The 20,391-nt window shown below is 38.7% G+C and overlaps 1 protein-coding gene across 1 annotated transcript in view; it reads right to left on the minus strand.

Annotated features, from left to right (window-relative positions):
* Nucleotides 1-19,036, minus strand: part of carmil2 (capping protein regulator and myosin 1 linker 2) — a 61,608-nt gene extending 42,572 nt beyond the window's left edge. Inside the window, exons 1-23 of the mRNA XM_026174824.2 lie at nt 19,009-19,036; nt 13,677-13,780; nt 12,489-12,539; nt 11,910-11,969; nt 11,631-11,752; nt 11,012-11,109; nt 10,701-10,771; nt 10,478-10,551; nt 10,323-10,398; nt 9,376-9,464; nt 8,737-8,831; nt 8,143-8,229; nt 7,480-7,589; nt 6,752-6,829; nt 6,203-6,279; nt 5,275-5,379; nt 4,417-4,486; nt 4,219-4,300; nt 3,393-3,489; nt 2,002-2,056; nt 1,715-1,887; nt 1,360-1,428; nt 545-638 (exon numbers count right to left, since the gene is read on the minus strand). Coding sequence (XP_026030609.2) covers nt 545-638; nt 1,360-1,428; nt 1,715-1,887; nt 2,002-2,056; nt 3,393-3,489; nt 4,219-4,300; nt 4,417-4,486; nt 5,275-5,379; nt 6,203-6,279; nt 6,752-6,829; nt 7,480-7,589; nt 8,143-8,229; nt 8,737-8,831; nt 9,376-9,464; nt 10,323-10,398; nt 10,478-10,551; nt 10,701-10,771; nt 11,012-11,109; nt 11,631-11,752; nt 11,910-11,969; nt 12,489-12,539; nt 13,677-13,780; nt 19,009-19,036 — 1,965 coding nt within the window. The remainder of the gene's footprint in view (nt 1-544; nt 639-1,359; nt 1,429-1,714; nt 1,888-2,001; nt 2,057-3,392; nt 3,490-4,218; nt 4,301-4,416; nt 4,487-5,274; nt 5,380-6,202; nt 6,280-6,751; nt 6,830-7,479; nt 7,590-8,142; nt 8,230-8,736; nt 8,832-9,375; nt 9,465-10,322; nt 10,399-10,477; nt 10,552-10,700; nt 10,772-11,011; nt 11,110-11,630; nt 11,753-11,909; nt 11,970-12,488; nt 12,540-13,676; nt 13,781-19,008) is intronic.
* Nucleotides 19,037-20,391: the final 1,355 nt, after the last annotated feature.

The following is a 20,391-nucleotide window of genomic DNA, read 5'->3' on the forward strand; positions in this document are numbered from 1 at the left end:
ACGCAGCTGACGTCCGGAAAAAGAAGAAGCCTTTCCAAACAACAATTAATATATATTACTATATACACGGGCAGTCTGAGGTACACCTGTGCACTACTCATGATGTCAGATCAGCATCCTGATGTGGCACACCTGTGAGGTGGGATGGATTATCTCAATATGGCAGATGTGCCCACTACCACACATTTGGACTGATTTGTGACCACTGTTTGGGAGGGATGGTTATATTGTGTATCTGGAATGAATTTTAGGTCTCTACGTCCATCCCATGGGGAATGGGAGCAAAAACAAAAGTGTTGCGTTTATATTTTTGTTCAGTGTATAATATAAATTTGGACTGTATCGCTACATAGACTACAATGAATCTGTTAGATGTGTATGCTGGCTGCATTTGCTGTCTCAGTTCTCTGATGTCCAAAAAAACACAGCAATAGAAAACAAGAGAAAACATGAACTTCAACTGTGATGTAAAAATTAATTGACCCTTGCCCTAAACGCATAAAACGCATACAATCTTAAATAACAACCTGCTAAACACACTGACCTTGTGCAGGGCCTCTTTTGTTCTGTCAGGGTTGCTACGGTAACTCGGTGTGATATCGGCAAGGGGAAGAGACATGTGCTGCAGAGTGAAGTTCCTGCATAACAAAGAAACCTAACATCAAATTATGGATCTGTTTAACGGTGCACAGGGAGAACATGCAAACTCCACACAGAGCATCAGACTGGATTCAAACCCAGGTCCTTCTTGCTATGAAGTACCAGAGCTGACTACTGCACCGTCACCCATATTGAGTCTGTCTTTCTTTTAAAAATATTTAATAGGAAAATGGGAACTAGGTGCAGCAATTTATTGGGACTTGCCTTTCTATGATATGACCACCTTTATTCTTCAACACAGCCTACATTCTCTCATATAATTTTTCTAAATAGTCCTCAGGAATAGTTCTCAAAGCATCTTGAAAGACATTACAAAGCTCTTTTGCGGATATCGGCTGCTTTTTGTTCTGTTGCATAAATATATGATTTAAATGGTTCTTTGATAAGTTGTCTATTATATGTAGACATGTTACTGGTTCATTCCTTGGGTTAGGTGCCATTTTTATGTTTGAAAGATCCATAGATCAGTCTTAAGCAGCTTAGGAATCAAATAAACAAGTGAACACACAAAACATTCCTTTGAAATTTGTCAGCTATAAGGACTGGACTAAACACGAGTGAAAAAGCAGCCGGTGTTTCAAAGGAATTGTATATTTTAAAAAACATTTTTTCTGGTAAAAGCCAGCAAAGCGTTTTTTGACATTTACCTGGACGCTGTCATTTAACAAGTGTGTGTGTGTGTGTGTGTGTGTCCATGACCTCTCCAAGGCATCTGCTACATCCTGGAAACCTCTAGCAGTCACACTGTTTCTGTCCCATGTTAAAGTCCTTAAAAAAAGAGAGATCAGTCAGTTTGAGGAAATACAGCTCTGCCTTCCACTGATATTTCATACTTTCTCTGCCTCTGAAAGGATGATCTTTAATTCACTAATTAGCTCTTTGGATTAGAACATTTATTAATTACAAACATTCTTAAAAGAGAGAGAGAGAGAGAGAGAGAGAGAGAGAGAGAGAGAGTGTGTGTGTGTGTGTGTGTGTGTGTGTGTGTGTGTGTGTGTGTGTGTGTGTGTGTGTGTGTGTGTGTGTGTGTGTGTGTGTGTGTTTACATGTGCACCTCAGGCTGGTATTACTCATCAGGGCTTTGGACAGCATTTTAGCTCCTGTATCTCCGATAAAGTTTCCACTAATGTCAAGTTCAACCAGAGCTGCATGACCACCCAAAGCACTCAGCAGAATGTGCATCCCAGTCTTCAGCTTGGAGTCAGACACTGATAAAGACTGCAAGGGCTGCAAACACAGATTTCAATTTCAGGGTCACAGGCAGGGTAACACATCTCACAGGCTGGACATCCAGTGCAGGGATACTGAATTACATTAAAGTACACTGAAGGTTTCACTCACACACTCTTCATCCTGGATTAGCTGAGCTATACGTTGAAGAACGTCAGTGAGCGCTCTGGTCGATAGCAAAGTAGGCAGACATGAAATGAAGGGAGAAAGAAGAGAAAAAACTTAAGAACGAGGAGAAAATACATTTACTGATTTACATTCTTTAAACTACAGGCTGACTAGTTTACAAATAGCACCGACTTTGAAATAAATATTGTGATCTGAAAGATTTAATTAGCAGTGGCACGTTGTTGAGCCAAACGGGTGGCAGAAAGTGATAGTTCTTTGTGTACCTTGTAACAACACCTGGTGTCTATGGAAAAGAGAAACTCAGCTTATGAATCTAGGACCAATATAGCTAGAGGCAGGAACATAAATGCCGATAAATGCTTGGATTATGATAAATAGGTCAAATGTGTGTTTGACCTGGAAATATTCTGACCTATGTCTATGTTCTACCACAGAAATGATGTTACCATATTGTCCAAATCATGCATCAGTTTGCTGCATTAATACTGAGCGATGATGTTACAGATTCTGAAAGTGCAGCTTTACAGTTACTGATGTTGCAGTTTCTGTTTTTTCTTACATTACTATTACTATACTTTGTGTGCAATACAAATTTTATATCATGCAAAGGTTGTTTAATTGAATTCAGTTACTCAGTTTAAAAACATATAACCAGAGGTGCACATAAATGGTCCGCAGGTGCGCATTCGCTGTCAAAATAAAAGACGCGCACCAGATAAGAAGTTGCAACGCGTGTTTGCGTACATAAGATTTTCTGGAGGAGGACAGACATTTGTTTAGAACTCTTAAAGATGTCGAAGAAGCTCCTTTAAGCAATTACTGTGATGTTCCTCCACCTCCAAAGAAATGTCAGAAGGAGTCCGAACCACAAAAGAAGCACGTATTCTCGGAAAAGTAGTTGCAGGAGGTGAGCTGGCTTCAAACAGATGATGAACGCACAGAGATGTGGTGCAGAATGTGCCGTGAAAATCCCACTCTAGTGGACAAAAACACTGCCTTTTATATGGACGCAAACGCGCGTTGCAACGTCCTATCTTGTGCGCATCTTTTATTTTGACAGTGAATGTGGACCACTGATGTGCACCCCTACATATAACTGTGAACATCTGCATTTCAGTTGGCGTCTTTGACAATCTTATTCTATAAAAGTGATGGCCACCATTTTTATGTTTCTATTCTGATGACCCGCTGCACACAGCGGACTCTACTATTATGTATAACCACTTACTTTTAATGAACATTCAAATGAGATAATCAGTTGTATTTGCTATATGGAAGCATTTTAAACATTGTGAAGGGTCAGTGTGATAAACTGATGTCAGTAGACAATGTGGTGGTAGAGTAAGGCGACCTCTTAATCTTTTTCATCATACCTGGATTTCATGGCAAAGTTTCTCCCCAGAGCAAGATGTCGAAGAGACTGACATCGACCGACTGACAGAACCAGGGTCACCATGTCATTCTCAAAACCTACAGTCAGAGAGCAAGGGAAAAGTGGTGGAAGCATTCATTCTTCCTGGTGTAAATGGGTTTACTGTATTTTAATAATTCTCTTATTATTCATCTAGTGAAAAAAAGCTAACTGTCAAATTGTTGTTGATCATATTAGGGTTATAGTTATGAGGGTGCTATCAATCTTCTCACTCTGGAGAGGAAAAATAATTTGACTTTGAAAATAAGCACTTGACAAAATAAGGCAAAGAACTCAGAGATACACTGTCACACACAGAAGTCACCAACTTTGGGTTGAGTCAGTCACAACAGACTTTATGTGGCATTCAGATTAGCTGATAAAGTGCATCAAGAGCTTCATGGAGTTGGTTTCCATGGCCGTGCAGCTGCATCCAAGCCTGTCAAAGTGCTGCTAGTGGACTCAGCAGTGGACGTGTTCTCTGGAGTCAAAGGAATTCTTAATGCTTCAGCATACCAAGACATTTTGGATTTCATCCTCCCAACTTTGTGGGAACAGTTTGGGGATGGCCCCTTCCTGTTGCACTACGACTGCACAGCAGTGCACAAAGCAAAGTTCATAAAGACATGGATGAGACAGTTTGGTGTGGAAGAACTTGACTGAGTTAGAACTCCTTTGGGATGAGTTAGAGCGGGGACTGTGAGCCTGAACTTCAATGTACTGAAATGAGTTTTGCAGGTTTTATATGGCATAATTGGATTTGTGTGTAAGAAAGTTGTTTTGCATACTGTTGTCAGAGATATCCAGACTTCTGATGGCTGTGGCTTCAGAGATGTGTTCCTGTATCACCTGGGCTCCTGCTGAACGTAGCTACACATAAACAAACACATATTTATTGGTCTAAAACATGTTCCTACTGTGGATGCTACCATTCATCATAAATGAAAAAAGCTATTCTTTCTGCATGAGGGTATGTGAGTGTGTACCTCGCAGCTGCTTAGGTCTAACTCCAGCCCAAACAGTCGTTTGTTGGTTGCCAGACCCTGCAGTAATAACCTGGTTGCAAAACATATCAATAGATTCATTAACCACAGACTACTAGTTCGTCAGTATTTGTAATTGTGTTTTAGAAAGTACAATATGTGCTGGCAGTGTGGACAGTAGTACTCTGAAGGTAAGCAATGGTTGCTTTTTTAACCTAGTATTTCCTAACAAGATATAGTTTGACAAAAACTTTCACACATATGAACCTAAAGCGCTTCAAAACATCTCTTACTGATACATGGGATGCTTCACGGTTAGTACGTACAATAGTAATTGTGATAAGAGAGGTGGAAAAACTATATTTTTATTCATCTTTATTCTAACCAAGTCAAAAATGCTGTCATATTAAATACAACTAAGGTTGCCAGCGCTGACTAACATCAACCGTCACGTTTTTTCCCCTGCTGTCTGACGTCATTAAGCACAGCTAACAAACAGGTTTTTATTGAGTTACGTAATGATTCACAAAAATGAAAGGTCAATGGCAAAGCACTGATAAAATACACCGATGAAAATAAAACCCACAAAGAAATTTTGTGGTCATTAGCATTACTCTGAGATGCAGTGTGAAAAGTGCCTACGGTGTAGCGGTGGCGAAATATGGCTGTGCAAAAAAACGTCTCAACTAACTGCGTGTGACTGATTTAGAATATAAAAGTACAAAAACATGCATTTTAATTCCCATTTCAGGGCTTCATTCATTAATTAACTACATTTTTAGCCAGACTTTTTCAGCCACTTCACAGTTCCCACGGCCAACAGTGAGCTTTCGTGTCATATGTGACAGTGTGTGGACACACCTGAGAGCTTGTGGAGGTAGTTTGGTTGCAGACAGCCCAACATATTTCAGCTCACAGCTCTGACTAAAGAACTCTTGAATGCTCCTCGTGACCTCCTGCACCTTTCTATACACGTGCACACACGTGCACACACACACACAGAGGGAGAGAGAGAGAAAGAAAAGAGATTTCTTGTCGTAGTCACATAAACATTCATGAAGACAGCAGGGTGTCTGGATCAGGTTCACATATTCAACCTTTCAATTAATAGATAACTTAGTAGATACCTCTCGATCTCTGAATCTATCAGTGAATTAATCTATGAATTTATCAGCTGATGACAGTTTAACATGACATCTTTTTAATGGCTTAATATATTGTGTATATGGAAAATATTAAATATCATTTTTCAAGTTCCTAAGAATTTGTAACAAGATTGTGTCAAACACAGCACCGAGCATATTGTTATAAAAACACACGTTGGATGAAAGAAATTATGGGACATCTTTTTTTTACTGATTTATTTATTTATGTTGACACCTAAATTATCTACTAATTCTGGAACTGCTCTTTTTTTCTATGGTGAAAGGCGTTTCACATTTAACAACTTTAACAACTCTCAACAACATCAGGTGATATGTTGTAAAAGCCACTTGTTTATGGTAAAAGCCAGTTTGTGCACATGCTGTCAAAGCTCCTTCTGAACACTTCATGCTACTATGTTCTCAGACTGTAACCTGAGGTACTGCAGTACTGTGGTGAATATTCATATTTAATTTGTTCATTAATGTTGTTTAGTAAACTTGTGGACTGGTTGATCCTATAAATTGTCGCAGTATGACTCCATAGGCTTGGAATGCCCTCTTCTGGTTTTCAAAAGCTGCTGCATTTCAAACCAACTAAGAAACTGAAGTCCAATGAGTTTACAGATATGGACAGTGGAGCTGACCTGTGGCTGAAAGGATTCCTGGCCAGGTTAAGGTGCACCAGTTTGTAACAACATCCAGCAGACAGCGACACAAATAACTGCATGAAAAGAAAGGTTAAAGTGAGCGAAAGTTATCTACAGAAAGTAAGTAAAATACAAGCAATTGTTTCAAACCACTGTTTTGATACTGTGCATACAAGAACAATGACAATAATAATAATAATAATAATAATAATAATAATAATAATAATAATAATAATAATAATAATAATAATAATAATGATAATAATAATTGTCTCTATGTGTTGGCCCTGCATCAGACTGGCGACCTGGGGAAGCTATCAAACTGGATATATGAGTGGATAAAACATAAATATTAACATAGATGTAATGTAGTACAGATTGGTCTTGGGCACAAGCTATGAGGTCCCTGATTTTGGTTTGTTTTATTGTTTTATCCATTTTGTTGAGATCCAACCATGGCCTCTGATTCTTCCAAATATCAATCAATGAGAAATCAATGAGATGATGGAAAGAAGTCCACAGTTATAAAAACAGTATGTCACTGACTGTGTCCAGAGGGCAGCTGGTATCACTGAGGTCCAGATAAGACAGAGAGTTTGTACTGGACAAGAACTTGAAGAGAAACTGCAAGAGACACACAGATGCATCATAAAGTCTGAGTTATGTAGACATGGTTTCTTTCAGAGACTAGGCAGCTGAAATGATGACAAGGAGAGACACAATCACCATCCTAACAGGCCAGCATTAACTTAGGAAGAAGAAGATAATAATAAGATAATAAAGAAAATAATTTCCAGAATATTTCTAGGATATTTTGATAAACATAAGACTTGCTTGACTGAAATCAGAATCCATTATTTGGACTCTACTGGAGAAAACGTTTAGGCTCTGTACATGTCTACATTCTTATCCAGGATGGAAAACCATCAGCGTATGTCTTGAAACAGAGTTGCTGTTTCTGGCAAACCTTCACTTACTTTCACGGTGCTTGGACAACACGTTACAAGTCCAGCAACCTTTGTTGTACATAGAAATACTTTGTTGCATGAGCAACGTATTGGACCTTGTGGCCTTCGGTGATGATTACCCTTGTGAAGACCACAAGCTGAAATGTTTCAACAAACCAGTGAAGCTGGTTGCAAGCAAGGTCAGGATAATAGTCGGCACCACTTCTGGATGTTAAAGGTACGTGTACTGCAAGTACTGTAAGAGTATTCGTTGCATCATTTGTCTTCAATCCATATCATGTGAAAACACATAAAGCAGAGTGTTACCGTGGCTTCCTCAGTAACCAGGCTACTGGTGTTACCAGACAGATCGAGGTGGGTCAGAGATGTTGAGAACCTTTGACTGGAGGACAACACCTGACTCAGACAGCCGAGACCTGGAAAAAAAACAATCAAACCACAAATAATGATTATTTTGAATGGGGTAAGGATGTGACAGCAAAGATGGTGTGAAACACATTTATGGCGGCAGGCAAAATATCCGAAGGAATCCTCCTTTTATTCATTTCATATTCATTCAAAGACGAGCAAAAGAGGAATCTGCAAAACTGATATACCTGGATGTATTGTACAAAAATATGATCATACTATATGTTCGAATTTGTATCTAAGAGGTGTGTTTTAACACACTAATTATAATTATTTAGTGGTACAATGCAAAGTGTTGACAGGAAGTGCTTTTATTTTGAAGTGCAAGGTCATCAGGAACAACATTACCTTTTGGTCGAGTGACTTTTAAGCAGCACATTCAGCAACTAAAATGTTCTACTGAATGGTTTCTTTCTGGCATTCAATATATGCTTTCAGACTGTAAAAGTCCTGAGTGTTCACCTCCTCTTCATATTTACTCGATTCTGTCTTCATTCTGCTCCTTATCTTATTAAACTAATGAAAACAGCACATTATTTCTACAGTTTATAGTGTTTGTACCTCTGGCAGTCATCGACACCCTGGACAGGGAGAGGCGCTTGAGTCCTTTCTCCAGATTCTCCAAATTCTGACTTAGCGCTATTACACCTTGCAGTGAAAACACAAAACATTAACACAACTGTGAGTTAAAATAGTGTCTTTCAAAGGGACATATTTTGCAGAAAAGCACAGGTAGAGGCAATGACATTAATAATAATTCAACTCTGCTGCGATTTGTATATTCTCATTCACTGACTTGACACTTTTTAGAACAAAAATATTCTTATTTTTAGTCATTTTATTCGGTATCTATGATTACTACCTGCATTTTATGATGTGTCTGTGCTGGTGACGCTTGCCTTTTCTCAGGAAGGCTTTTATGTTCTACTAGAATCAAATTTGTTTGCCAATCACTTCATACCTTTAATAAAAGTTTTCACTATATACATATTACTGTCTGAGTCTGCACAGATATGAATCTAAACTGCAGCTGTTTGGTGAAGGCATACAACTACAAACCAGTTATTATGATTTGCAGCAGTAGACGCTTTCCCCCTATTCACATCTTAGTCACAACCACATACATGAATCAGGTGTCAAATCTAAAAAGCTCACCTTTGTCTTCAATTGGATTGCCAGAGAGGTTGATAGATTGCAGGTTAGACGAGGCATGCTCTTTGAGGGCAGCAGCCATTTTGACTGCAAAGTCCCTGTAAAGAAGATTATTGTCAGTCTCAATACCTGTAAGCTACACTGTAAATCAAAGTAATTTAAAGTCTGCCTAGTTTAACAAGTGAAAATATTTCTTCCTGAGTACATATATTTTCCTGAAATACATGATATTGTGCAAATGTTTTATACAATTAAGATGTTTGGATCTTGAGTCACCGCAGTAACATAAAGGAGGCATCTGCTTGGCCTGTGACGAGTGCAAACACTCAGCCAGAGTAACAAAGGTCTATGTTGTCACAAGAAGGAGGGGTCCTGAGACAAGAGTCCCAGATTTTGTTAAAGTCATGGTTAAAAGCTCAAACGTGCAGTGAGGAGCTCTGTTGAGCTGTGGGGAGCATTCTGCTGGTTTGAAACTAATGGTCCTCTCAGTGTTCTCTCCTGCTGTTAGTGGTTTCTTCTGCATGATAATAATGCATTCATCAATAGAGCACCTGGGCTCCATAATGACCCCACATCTTTCTGAGACACTTTCTGTTTTTTCATTGATTTTTGACCCGTCTGTATGTGGACACAGAAACTCACAGCTTCAGTCCACTGGCCTCCAGCGAGAGCTCCTCCAGACTGGGAGACCTCGACAGCAGGTATGTCAGCTGCTGCTGGATATCCACTGACTGAAAGAACAAAACAAGAAACGTGCAGAGTGGTGTTTCCAACTCTCTTTTTTGCATTAGCAGTGGCCCATAAACACATGCACAATAAGCCTGCCGTGAATCCAGGAGCTGGGAGAGGTTTTTATAAAGTCCTGGTGGGGATTTTTTTTTAACCCAAGTTATTTTGTCATTGTGTATTTGGTCTTAGAAATAATTTGGTCTGGAGTGATATCAAGAATGGAAAAGAGCAAAATTTCAGTTCAATTCAATTTCATTCATGTTGCACCAAATCACGACAAGTTTCCTCAAGTTACAGACCCCAGCTCTGTACTCTTTACCAGCCTCAATAAATCAGCTCGCTTCTTGTTTAAACCCACTCGTGTCTTCGAGTGTCTCCATTTAGATCCACGCCACACACCCGAACATAACAACTTATGAATGATTGTGATCCAAAACCCTCAAGAGAAATCAATCTTTTATGTTTTTTTATATGCTTTTCTAATAGTTTTTAAATATTATTCATAATAAATGAATCTACACTTAAGAATGTCACCTGAAATGAGAGCTAAGGAGAAGAAGATTATCATCTGATCAGCTTATTAACTGTTGGGGTCACAAGCAAATAACAGTCAAAACAATAAAGCAAATAATTATTTCCATATAGATTCCACAGTCTGATAACATCTCCAGCACCGCAGTCTTGCTCTGTGACAGTTGTGTTGGATCTAACATATATTTTGTTCCTATTATTAAATGACCACTTAGTTTATTCATGAGAATAATAGTCGTCATTTTGAGAAAAAGCTGGATTCAAGTGTGCAAACCTTTAGGTAACTCTTTCAAACACTCAAACATAAATAAATAAAAATCATAGTGTACCAGTTTGAGATCTTTGCAGTAAATCTTTGTAAACCACTGGTTAAAGGACAAAGCCGCTACTGCCAATGCCAGGTCCCTGTGAGGAAAGGAGACAAAGAAGGTATGTAACAGCGGTAAAGTATGACTGGATTAGCCATCATAATGCTGTATCTCACCTGCTGTCTAAGTGGCTGAAGTCCTGCAGGTTGAATTGTCTCCAGTTGTGGATGTAGTAGATGTTGTCAACATCCTGCATAAACAGTTTGACATTAATTAGAATATTTGTATAAAAAGTGCTAAAATTGATTTAAAATTTTAGAATTTATTTCAAATGTGAGTCATCTAAAGTTTGGTGCAGATGGCATTACTAGATTTTATGTTGATGCCACATTAACATACCCACTGAATCTCTTCTCTAAACGGCATCTCATTGAAATCACACAAAGCAGCATAGGTATCAGAGAATCCTCCTGGGAACGATACTCAGATACATTAGTTCTAGTTTTAAATTCATTTGTTTTTCTGAAATGCAAAACTGTCGGTGATCATGTAGTTAGTGTTGCTAATGTTTGAATCATACGGTGTTTATGATCAACTGAAATGGTCTTTAGCTTTATCACAGTATGTACAACACATTTATAAATGTTTACATGTTAGTACAGTAAGTGATATCCCAACTACATTATCTGAAACTGGGAAATGAAACACACCACAGTAGCCAGGCTGACTGTTCATCTGCTCCTCTATCGCACCAATCAGTGTGAGGAGTCGGTCCTTGAGATCGGGTGGAATTGTCTTCAACAGCTTTCTGAGGATTAAAGGAAAATATGAAATGTACCCCATGAAACTGCAATACTCTGCAGACAGACCAAGAGTCTATTGACTGGGAGCTCGGAAATTCAGGTCTTGACTCACTTGATCTATTCCCTCATTAAACACCTCAAAGTATTTTGGCCTTAAGGTCTTACTAAATATATATAATTGTGTTGCTTTTAGAATTTCTAGTCATGTTTATTGTCCTGAAAGCCTAGTAAAGTTGGACAGATCTACCATGTGTGAGATCTGATTTCAAAAAGCTAAGGTCCCAAAGGTGAACAAGCTCACTTTGACTGTGCAACAACAGGCCTTTGGAAACCAGCTGATGACATTGTAGTGGCTACGTCTTTTATATATAGTCTATGATTGTTTCCTATATTCATCAAACTGTATGTAAACTTGGGGAGTATCTTTAAAAACACACACTGTATATAATAAACATATAATGTTTTCTGTGATTTGAGAAGCCATTGGCTTTGAGACTGGTACGAGCCCACTGCAAGACGGACCCACCCTGGTGAAGAATCAGGAAAGATCCTCTTCAATGAGGCGGTCATGTGACTGATCATGGCTTCAAGATCTTCAGTGTGTAACACACTGAAATACAGAGTCTGTCTGTCTGTCTCCAACACAATCTGCAACACATCCATACGTGTGTTACTCTCCGCATATAAAAACTAGTCTTTTTTATAGAATCAAATATTGTCTTAATGTGTGTTTTATATATGCATAAGTGCATATAAAAATTTAATGTAAAAACAGGTTATATATTGACACTGATAAATGGTGTACCTTCATGTGACTATGAATATTAATGGCGCAAATCTCCAGGTAGCTAAAGGTGCTCTCCACCTGTGCATGAGAGAAAGGCATGAGTGTGAATACACACACACACACACACACACACACACACACACACACACACACACACACACACACATAAAGACAAAGTGAAAACAAATTCCATTTAAAAATGTGATTGTTTTTTGGTAACTGTGGTGCGGCCGAATCCATCCTTTCACTGCAGTGTTAAATGGCCTGATACTGATGCAGTGCTTTTACACTGCAAGCCATATCCGCCCAGTCCTACACTGCTTTATTCTATGCACAGTGAGAATGAATCTGTGCACACCGATGCATCGGGGCATTTATGCACATACATATAAAAAGAAAATGTTTGGCACGTTCAGCTCTATCTCTCTCCAGAAACAGTGTCCTAGTCAGAAAGGATAATCCATAAGGCTCATAAGTCACAATGGTCATTTATCAAGTAAGAACCAGTAAGGAAAAAAATAACCCCTCTTATTTCAAACCTCATCACACAATGTTTAAGTTAAGCTGGTTTGGTTTAAAAGAGACGTTGTAATTTACCCTGATAGGTTGCTTGTTTATAACCACGTAGCCTCTCCATAGACTCAGTACCTAAGAGAAACAGACATCATAAAAACAAAGAGAAAAGCTATTAGATATCAAACTGACAGACCAATGCCTGCAGCTTCAGAGGAACAGTGTCATTTTATGCAATTTTGGTCCTTTACATTGACCTCCAAACTACAGTAGCACTGAGGTCCACAAGTGGCATGCTGCTCCTGCAACCGTCCCATATGTCAGTGTTGCAGCAGCCGAATGCAATTCTCAGATGGACAGTTAGTGCTCGTAGAGCGTCATCCTCATTATTACCACTCTGCTTACACAGGAAACAAGTTACCATATGAAATTTGGTCACATGTCAGGATGACCTAAAGTTTAGCTTCTTGTGCAATAGGTACAAATTAATGTTGCCCAAATTACTTTTACAACAGTTTATTTACTCTGATTTTGCGTCAATCATTAATCATTAATTAATCATGCCATAAATATATGTTCTTAAAAATCTGTATTTTATTCCTTTCTACCTTTGACAGAGTAGTGTAAATTTCTTTACTTCGTAAAAATTAACATTAAACTTGAAGTTGTTCAGTGACCTGCTTTAAGAACCTTCATACATGTTTATACATACATTGTTAGCTTTTTAAACAACGGGTTATAGTAAACAAGTCAAAATATAGTAAACAAGTTACAGTAAAAAAGTCAAAATGCACTTTAACAAACACATAATCAATTTATAATATGTAATTTTTTTTTTTTTACCATTTTTTTATTCAATCAATAATGGACAATAAAATTTATTTGAATACATTGATCCACCTTAAATAAATGAACAAAATATAAAAGTAGTTTAACAACATTATTTATTTATTTATTTTTACTTTAATCCACAAGAAAGTAAACTTTAAGTGATCCTGACTCTTGATAAAAAATATTTGTCTAACCCTAAATCACACGCACTGTAAAAACAGATCTTTTAGTGCCCCCTCCTGGCAGATTTGTGTACATGCCGATGCCAGAGCGGCCCTGGTGCCCACATAAACGTGTTTTCTGTGTGCAAACAAACTGTTAGCAGACAAGTAGTAATGAGGCTGATCCTGTAAGAGCACCAGCTGATTCAGATTTAGTTAGAGTAGTCATAGTGAAATAGCCATTAGACCAAAGGTATTGGCTTTTACCAATGATACTCACCATAAACCTGTTGGTTGACCTTCCAGTTGTCAGACTGGAGTTGTTCAAAATAACAGGCGTCACCAGACAGACTCTGTGAGGCTTCAGCAGCTCTGATATCTGATCTGCTCACAGGATTACACACAAAAACAGACCATCACTATTGCTATCATACTTTTAAGGACATCTTCAGCAGAGGCTTCAGTTACTGTTTGTTTCTGGACCTTTCGGTCCAAAGTTTAGCCTTCAACAAGTGAAATGCTCAGTTGGGTTAAGATCAGGTGACTGGATACCTGGTGACATTCAAGGATATTCCACTTCTTTGCTTTAAAAAATTCCTGGGTTGCTTTGGCTGCATATTTTAGGTCATTGTCAATTTGTATTATGAAACGATGCCCATCAGTTCGACTCCATGTAGCTGGATTTGAGCAGACAGCTTGTCTCAGAACACCTCAGAATTCATTCGGCTGCTTCTGTCCTGTGTCACATCATCAATAAACACTAGTGTCCTAGTGGGACTGGCAGCCATACACCCCAAACCATCACATTGCCTCCGCTGTGTTTATGATGTGGTTTGCTTTGGATCATGAGCTGTTCTTTGTCAGATGTTTTCTTTTCTGTTTTCACAGCTTAAGGGTGACTTGTTTCACATGCATGGAGAGCTCCTGTGACTGCATGTTGTCTGTTCACAGTAAAATCTTCCATATGCAAGTACCACACCTCAGATCAACTCCAGGCTTTTATATGCTTAATTAATAATGACATAATGATGGAATTGCCCACACCTGCCCACGAAATAGCCTTTGAATCAATTGTCCAATTACCTTGGTCCCTCCTAAACCCTTCATCCAATTTTAATGCAGATACCCTCAAATGAAAGCTGAGAGACTACACATGACATCCATTGTATAACCATTATTTAATTACGTTTCAATAACCAGGTAAAAAAAAAAAACTAAACTTGTGTCCAAATATATATGGACCTAACTATAAACTTGAGTCGCATCCCATTCTTTAATCCATAGGTTTAATATGATGTCGGCCCACCTTTTGCAGCTATAACAGCTTCCACTCTTCTGGGAAGGCTTTCCATAGTTTAGGAGTGTTTATTTATAACCATTCTTTAAGGAGCACATTTGTGAGGACAGACCAGTAGGTTTCCTCCACACCAAACTCTCATCCATGTCTTTATGGACCTTGCATTGTGCACTGGTGTGCAGTCATGTTGGAAGAGGAACGGATCATCCCCAAACTGTTCCCACAAATTTGGAAGCCTGAAATTGTCCAAAGTGTCTTGGTATGCTGAAGCATTAAGAGTTCCCAACACTGAAACTAAGGGACTGCTCTGTGATCTTACGTGGCCGACCACTACATGACTAAGTTGCTGTCGTTCCAGTTGCTTCCACTTTGTTATAATACCACTAACAGCTGACTGTGGAATATTTAGTACAGAGGTCGGAAGTAACAACATACAAATACTTTGTTACTGTACTTAAGTAGAATTTTCAGGTATCTGTACTTGAGTAGTTTTCTTTCTGACTACTTTTTACTTTCACTCACTACATTTTGAACAAGTATATGTACTTTCTTCTTACATTTTCAAAACAGGTTTATTACTTAATTTAAAAAAATATATATATTATTAATTTTAACATATTTAAGGTGAGTTATTATTTCACTTCACTGTGAGCGTCCAAACATCAAACCAATTTGAGCCTAAACAGCAACACAAGAAAACCAGTCCTGTTCATGTATTATTCACCAGGACATGTCACATAGAAAGAGATAGAAGAGGCAAAAAGTCAGCGGTTAAAGTACGATGGGTATTTTTGTTTTTGTTGATATTTAAATTGTGGTAGCAGTACTTCAGCGTCTAGTTAGTGCTACAAAAGAGGAGCGAGGAGCATAAAGGAGTCTTATTTTAAAGGTGCAGGTAATTTCAAATGCACATTTTATCAGTTCAACAAACATCAGCAAACACACAAACTGTTTGTGTGCAGTTATTTGCACAGTGTGTTGCTAGCTAAAGGTCCAGCTGCTATATTTGACAGGCAGAGAAAAGAAAGAGAGCCAACTTCACTCAGAGATGGAGAAAGATAAGAAAATCAGGACAGGAGAGGAAGAAGAGAGGTTCGATTTAAAGGGAAGGACTACTCAGTGTAGAAACATCTTCCAAAGAGCTACTTTTTACTTTCTTACTTTGTGTACATGTAAGAGCCTGTACTTTTTTCACTTTTACTTGAGTAAAGAAGTTGAATCAGTACTTCAACTTTTACTGGAGTATTTTTTTAACACTCGTATCTGTACTTCGACTTAAGTACATAATGTCTGTACTTTTGCCACCTCTGATTCAGTAGCAAGGAAATTTAATCACTGGACTTGTTGCACAGGTAACATCCTATCACGGTCCCACGCTGGAATTCACGGAGCTCCTGAGAGCGAGCGGTGCATGCCTAGGTGCTCGATTTTATACACCTGTGGCCACGAAAGTGATCGGAAGACCTGAATTCAGTGATTTGGGTGGGTGAGTGAATACTTTTGGCAATATAGTGTGGATGACACTAGGCAAACAAGACCATTTCTGCAAAAACCTGAACTGAGATCCACAGATCCTCCACACTGTACACCACCAGCATCTTCACTGCACCTAGAAATTTTGTAGGAGTTACAACTGGCCGACAAAGGGCCAAATTCCAAAGCATCCTCAGTGTTGGACTGAAGGGTAAGTGACAACACGTGCAATGGAAGGTTTAAGAATGGTAAATGGACTGGTTCTTATATAGCGCTTTTCTACTCTGAGCACTCAAAGCGCTTTATACAACTAATTCGTTCACCTAACCACACAAGCACTAAACTGCGTGAATGGGTGTTAAGTGCTCAGTCACACGCTGATGGATGCATCAGAGAGCAACCTGGGGTTAGTATCTTGCCCAAAGATATTTGACAAGGAGCCTGGGATCGAACTGCCAACCTTCCGGTTAGTAGCTGACCTGCTCTACCACCTGAGCTACAGCACATTGTTGTCATCGTGTTAAACAGTCGTATTACCAGGCTTTAAACACCACCTATAAACACCACCTACTTTGTGAGGCATGAAGACATCCATCCTTTGTAAACTCTGTTTATTTACCCACGTGGTTCTTATTTCCAGCCCATTTTAAGAACGAACAGGCAGGAGTTCTGAGTTTAGTGTAGGGAATTACATAGTGATAATATAGTGATTTGTGAAATGCTAAGACTTGTGAAAACTTGTGTGTGTAAACTTGTGAAATTGAGTTTTCAAAGAAACAAAAGTAGTGCAAGATCTGAAACTGCCCAGCAACCTCTTTTCTGCGGTTTGAGGCAAACTGAAATAATGGAAACTTGCCCTGTAACTTTAGTACAGAAAGGAAATGTATTTGTAACGACTTTCAATGTGAATGACTTTCAGTTAAACTCAATATAGTAGATATATTTGAGGGGGTTTTGTCGCTTTAGATACCTTACTTTTACAAATTCCCCTATAAATCAGAGTTAAAATCAGCAGTTACAATAACATCTGGTTTGTGCATGTACCCGTATAAGAAGGAAAAGACTTTTACAAGAGTCCACTCACTCATTCTTTTCATATACAAAATTACAGATTTATATTATAAAACTCACACATGGTGTGTATGACACAAAAACTCTTGATTCTTGATCCACAGGAGACCTCAGAGACCAACAGTACACTGCTCTGTAGGTGAGGCTGACAAGTTTGAAAATAGGTGATGTGGGCAACGGTAAGCTACTGAAAGGAGATGGACACATTGATCAGGTGTTAAGTGGCCAAATAGTAGCCTGAATTTCCCACAAGTAATCAGATACAGAGTGAAGACAATGATGAATAACAAAAGCTGATAAAGGATGGTCTGGATGAACGTGAGAATAAAAAAAGCTTTGTGGGGGAAAATCAGCACAAAGAAAACTCCTTTATGTGGGTGCAAAAACACTGGGACTGGTCAAAGATGAAATTATTTGTATTTGATAAAATTAGCAGAGGACAGGACGCCTACAGTGTTACTGATCATGTAAGCCACGCTTTCTGAGGATTAGAACGTCTGTCTTATTGGGAATGACCTGTACATAAAAACTTAAATGAACTGATCAAATTAATGTTGTCCATTCATTTATAAATAACATTAGCTTATTTGGTTGGGGCAAAAAACATACCTGAACGGTATCTACAAATAAATAGCATGTGATATTAGTTTTTAATAATCTATCTAAAGGGCAGCAGATATGAAATGAACCTGAGGCTCAGAAGTTGCTGAAGGACAGAAATTAGGTACGTCCCCCACAAAGACAGTAAAACATCTGTGAGAGAACATTCAAACTGTTATTATGCAATAGCTGTATAATCAGGGTTTGATGTTTTACAGAAGTGAGCCCTAGTAGTTCCAACCTTAACCCTGATTATACATGACTAGGTGATCATTTCTAATGAAGTTCAGGTAGTTTAGAGTTTTAAGATGGCACAGAAATTTCTCGGAGTCACCTCACCAAACAAGTGCCAGATTCACTGTTATTCAGAGGCTTTTTTGGCACCGGCAAGGTCTATGGCATGGAAATACTGACAGTCAGAGTGCAACTGACTGCTGTGCTGAATTCAGGGACATGTTACATACAATACCGATCATGTGCTCAGATTACACTGAATTTCTGCAGAATGCTGCATGATGAAGGTCAGCTGTGCACCCACCCTTCTTTAGAAATTAATCGGAGCACTAACAGAGTAATAATTTCAGAGTCCTGGTATCGGACTGTCTTTATTCAGTTCATAACACTGCTAACAAACCACACACTGAGTCACGTTTCCTTCTTTTTGTCAGTTGGTGTCACTGACTGTTAAAGTGGAAACACAGACGGTAACTAAGTAGGAGAAGCTGACCTTTAGGCATAAACAGTTTGTTTCAATGAAAAAGAAAAGCCTAACTTAACTGTGCAGACCAGATGTTTTTTATGAAGTCAGGATTTAGTCCAGTAAAAAGTTGTATGGCTAGTATCACTGAAGCACAGATTATTTACATCTTTATAAATAATCTTACATCATTAAAACTGTATGTTTGAAGTTTTAGACAAAAATAAATACATGTAAGATGATCTCTGTGACAGAAAGTCTCACATTTTGTTGCTAAGCACCCGTTTTTACCCAGTATGGCAACATTTGGAGCCCCTGAATTAGATTGCATTTGCTTTAACTAGGTCAGCTTAAACAGACTGAGTTGAAATACATGTAAAAACCTTTAAGGTGTTTCAATGCTATCATCCTATGTTCAAAGAATCAGAAATATCAAAGCGCATTAACTTTGCTGCTGAAAATGGCTCAGCTTACCTTGCAGGTTCTGGGAAACAGCCTCCATTCTGTGGACTTCAATAAAACGATGAAATTAATATGAAGATGCACAAAAAGTTAATCTGTGATCTTGTACTGCTCCTTAGAGAAATAACGAAAGGAAAGATGCATGTCCATACCGCCAAATTTACAAAAAGAAGACAGATTTTAATCTAATAAAACAGTGTGTACAAATCCAACTGCACTGAGTCAGGAGCAGGGAGCAGAGGAGATAGTAAAACAAGAAAATGTAGCGTGGAGATACTAAAGGTGTGAAGGTACACACATGAAACCACCATAAGATTTCTTTTTCAGAGCACATCTGCATATAACCCTCTTTCTCTTTCCACCCTGCATGCATGCACACACGTCACCTTTCTTGCTCTGCTTGCATGCACCCTCTGCTTGTGAACGTAGATACTCACATCCTGTTCCATGTTGTGAGTCAATAACACTGTGAACACAGAGAAGACTAAGCAGGAAGGAACTGAAGCTAACCCCCACACTGCAGGAAACCTGCAGTTTTACAAAGTTGTGCATCGTGTTTAGAAGTTTAGGAACTAATCAAATGTTGAACGTCAGAGGATAAATAAAAGAAATAGTATTTATGAAAGCATAATAAGGGTTTAATGACTTTTACTTTTATTATGATGGAATCAATTATATTTTTCATTAGTAGTTATCTCTAACCACCAGGGGGAACCAAAGTGCACATTCAAACTTTTATCTACATTTAGTTAAGGCAGAACTGCTTTGATCCGTTTACAGTTTTGTACATCGCCTTAAGGCAACTGTTACTTTGATTTGGCGCTGTATAAATAAATAGAATTAAACTGAATTTTTCTCCCATCCTGTTGTAGAAAGTGCTCCAGGAGGATTAGCACGTTTGCCTCACAGCAAGAAGGTCAATTCCAGCACCTGGCCAGGGTCTTTCTGTGTGGAGTTTACATGTTCTCCCCATGCTTGTGTAGGTTCTCTCTGGGTACTCCGGCTTCCTCCCACAGTCCAAAGACATGCAGTTAGTGGGGTTAGTTACCTTCATAGGTATGAATTGTTGTCTGTCTCTATGTGTCAGACAACAGGTCCCTTTTAACTGGTGACGTGTGCAGGGTGTACCCTGCCTCGTGCCTTATAGTAGCTGGGACAGGCTGACAATATTAAATAATTAATAGCAGTCAGACAGATGTTGTCATGCTTGACTCTGGAATACTTTGGCATACAGAGGAGGTCAACTGAATGACTGCAAGCTGTGTAAGCCAGGTGGCCAGGTGTTGAGAAGATGGAAGTACTTTGAGAAGCTGATGAATAAATAAAAGCGAGAGGACGACAGTGTTGATGGATAAATAAAAAGGTGGCCGGAAAGAGACGCACTGTGTATTTCTG

The sequence above is a fragment of the Astatotilapia calliptera genome, chromosome 7, assembly GCF_964374335.1.
Source record: "Astatotilapia calliptera chromosome 7, fAstCal68.1, whole genome shotgun sequence".
Lineage (NCBI taxonomy): Eukaryota > Metazoa > Chordata > Actinopteri > Cichliformes > Cichlidae > Astatotilapia > Astatotilapia calliptera.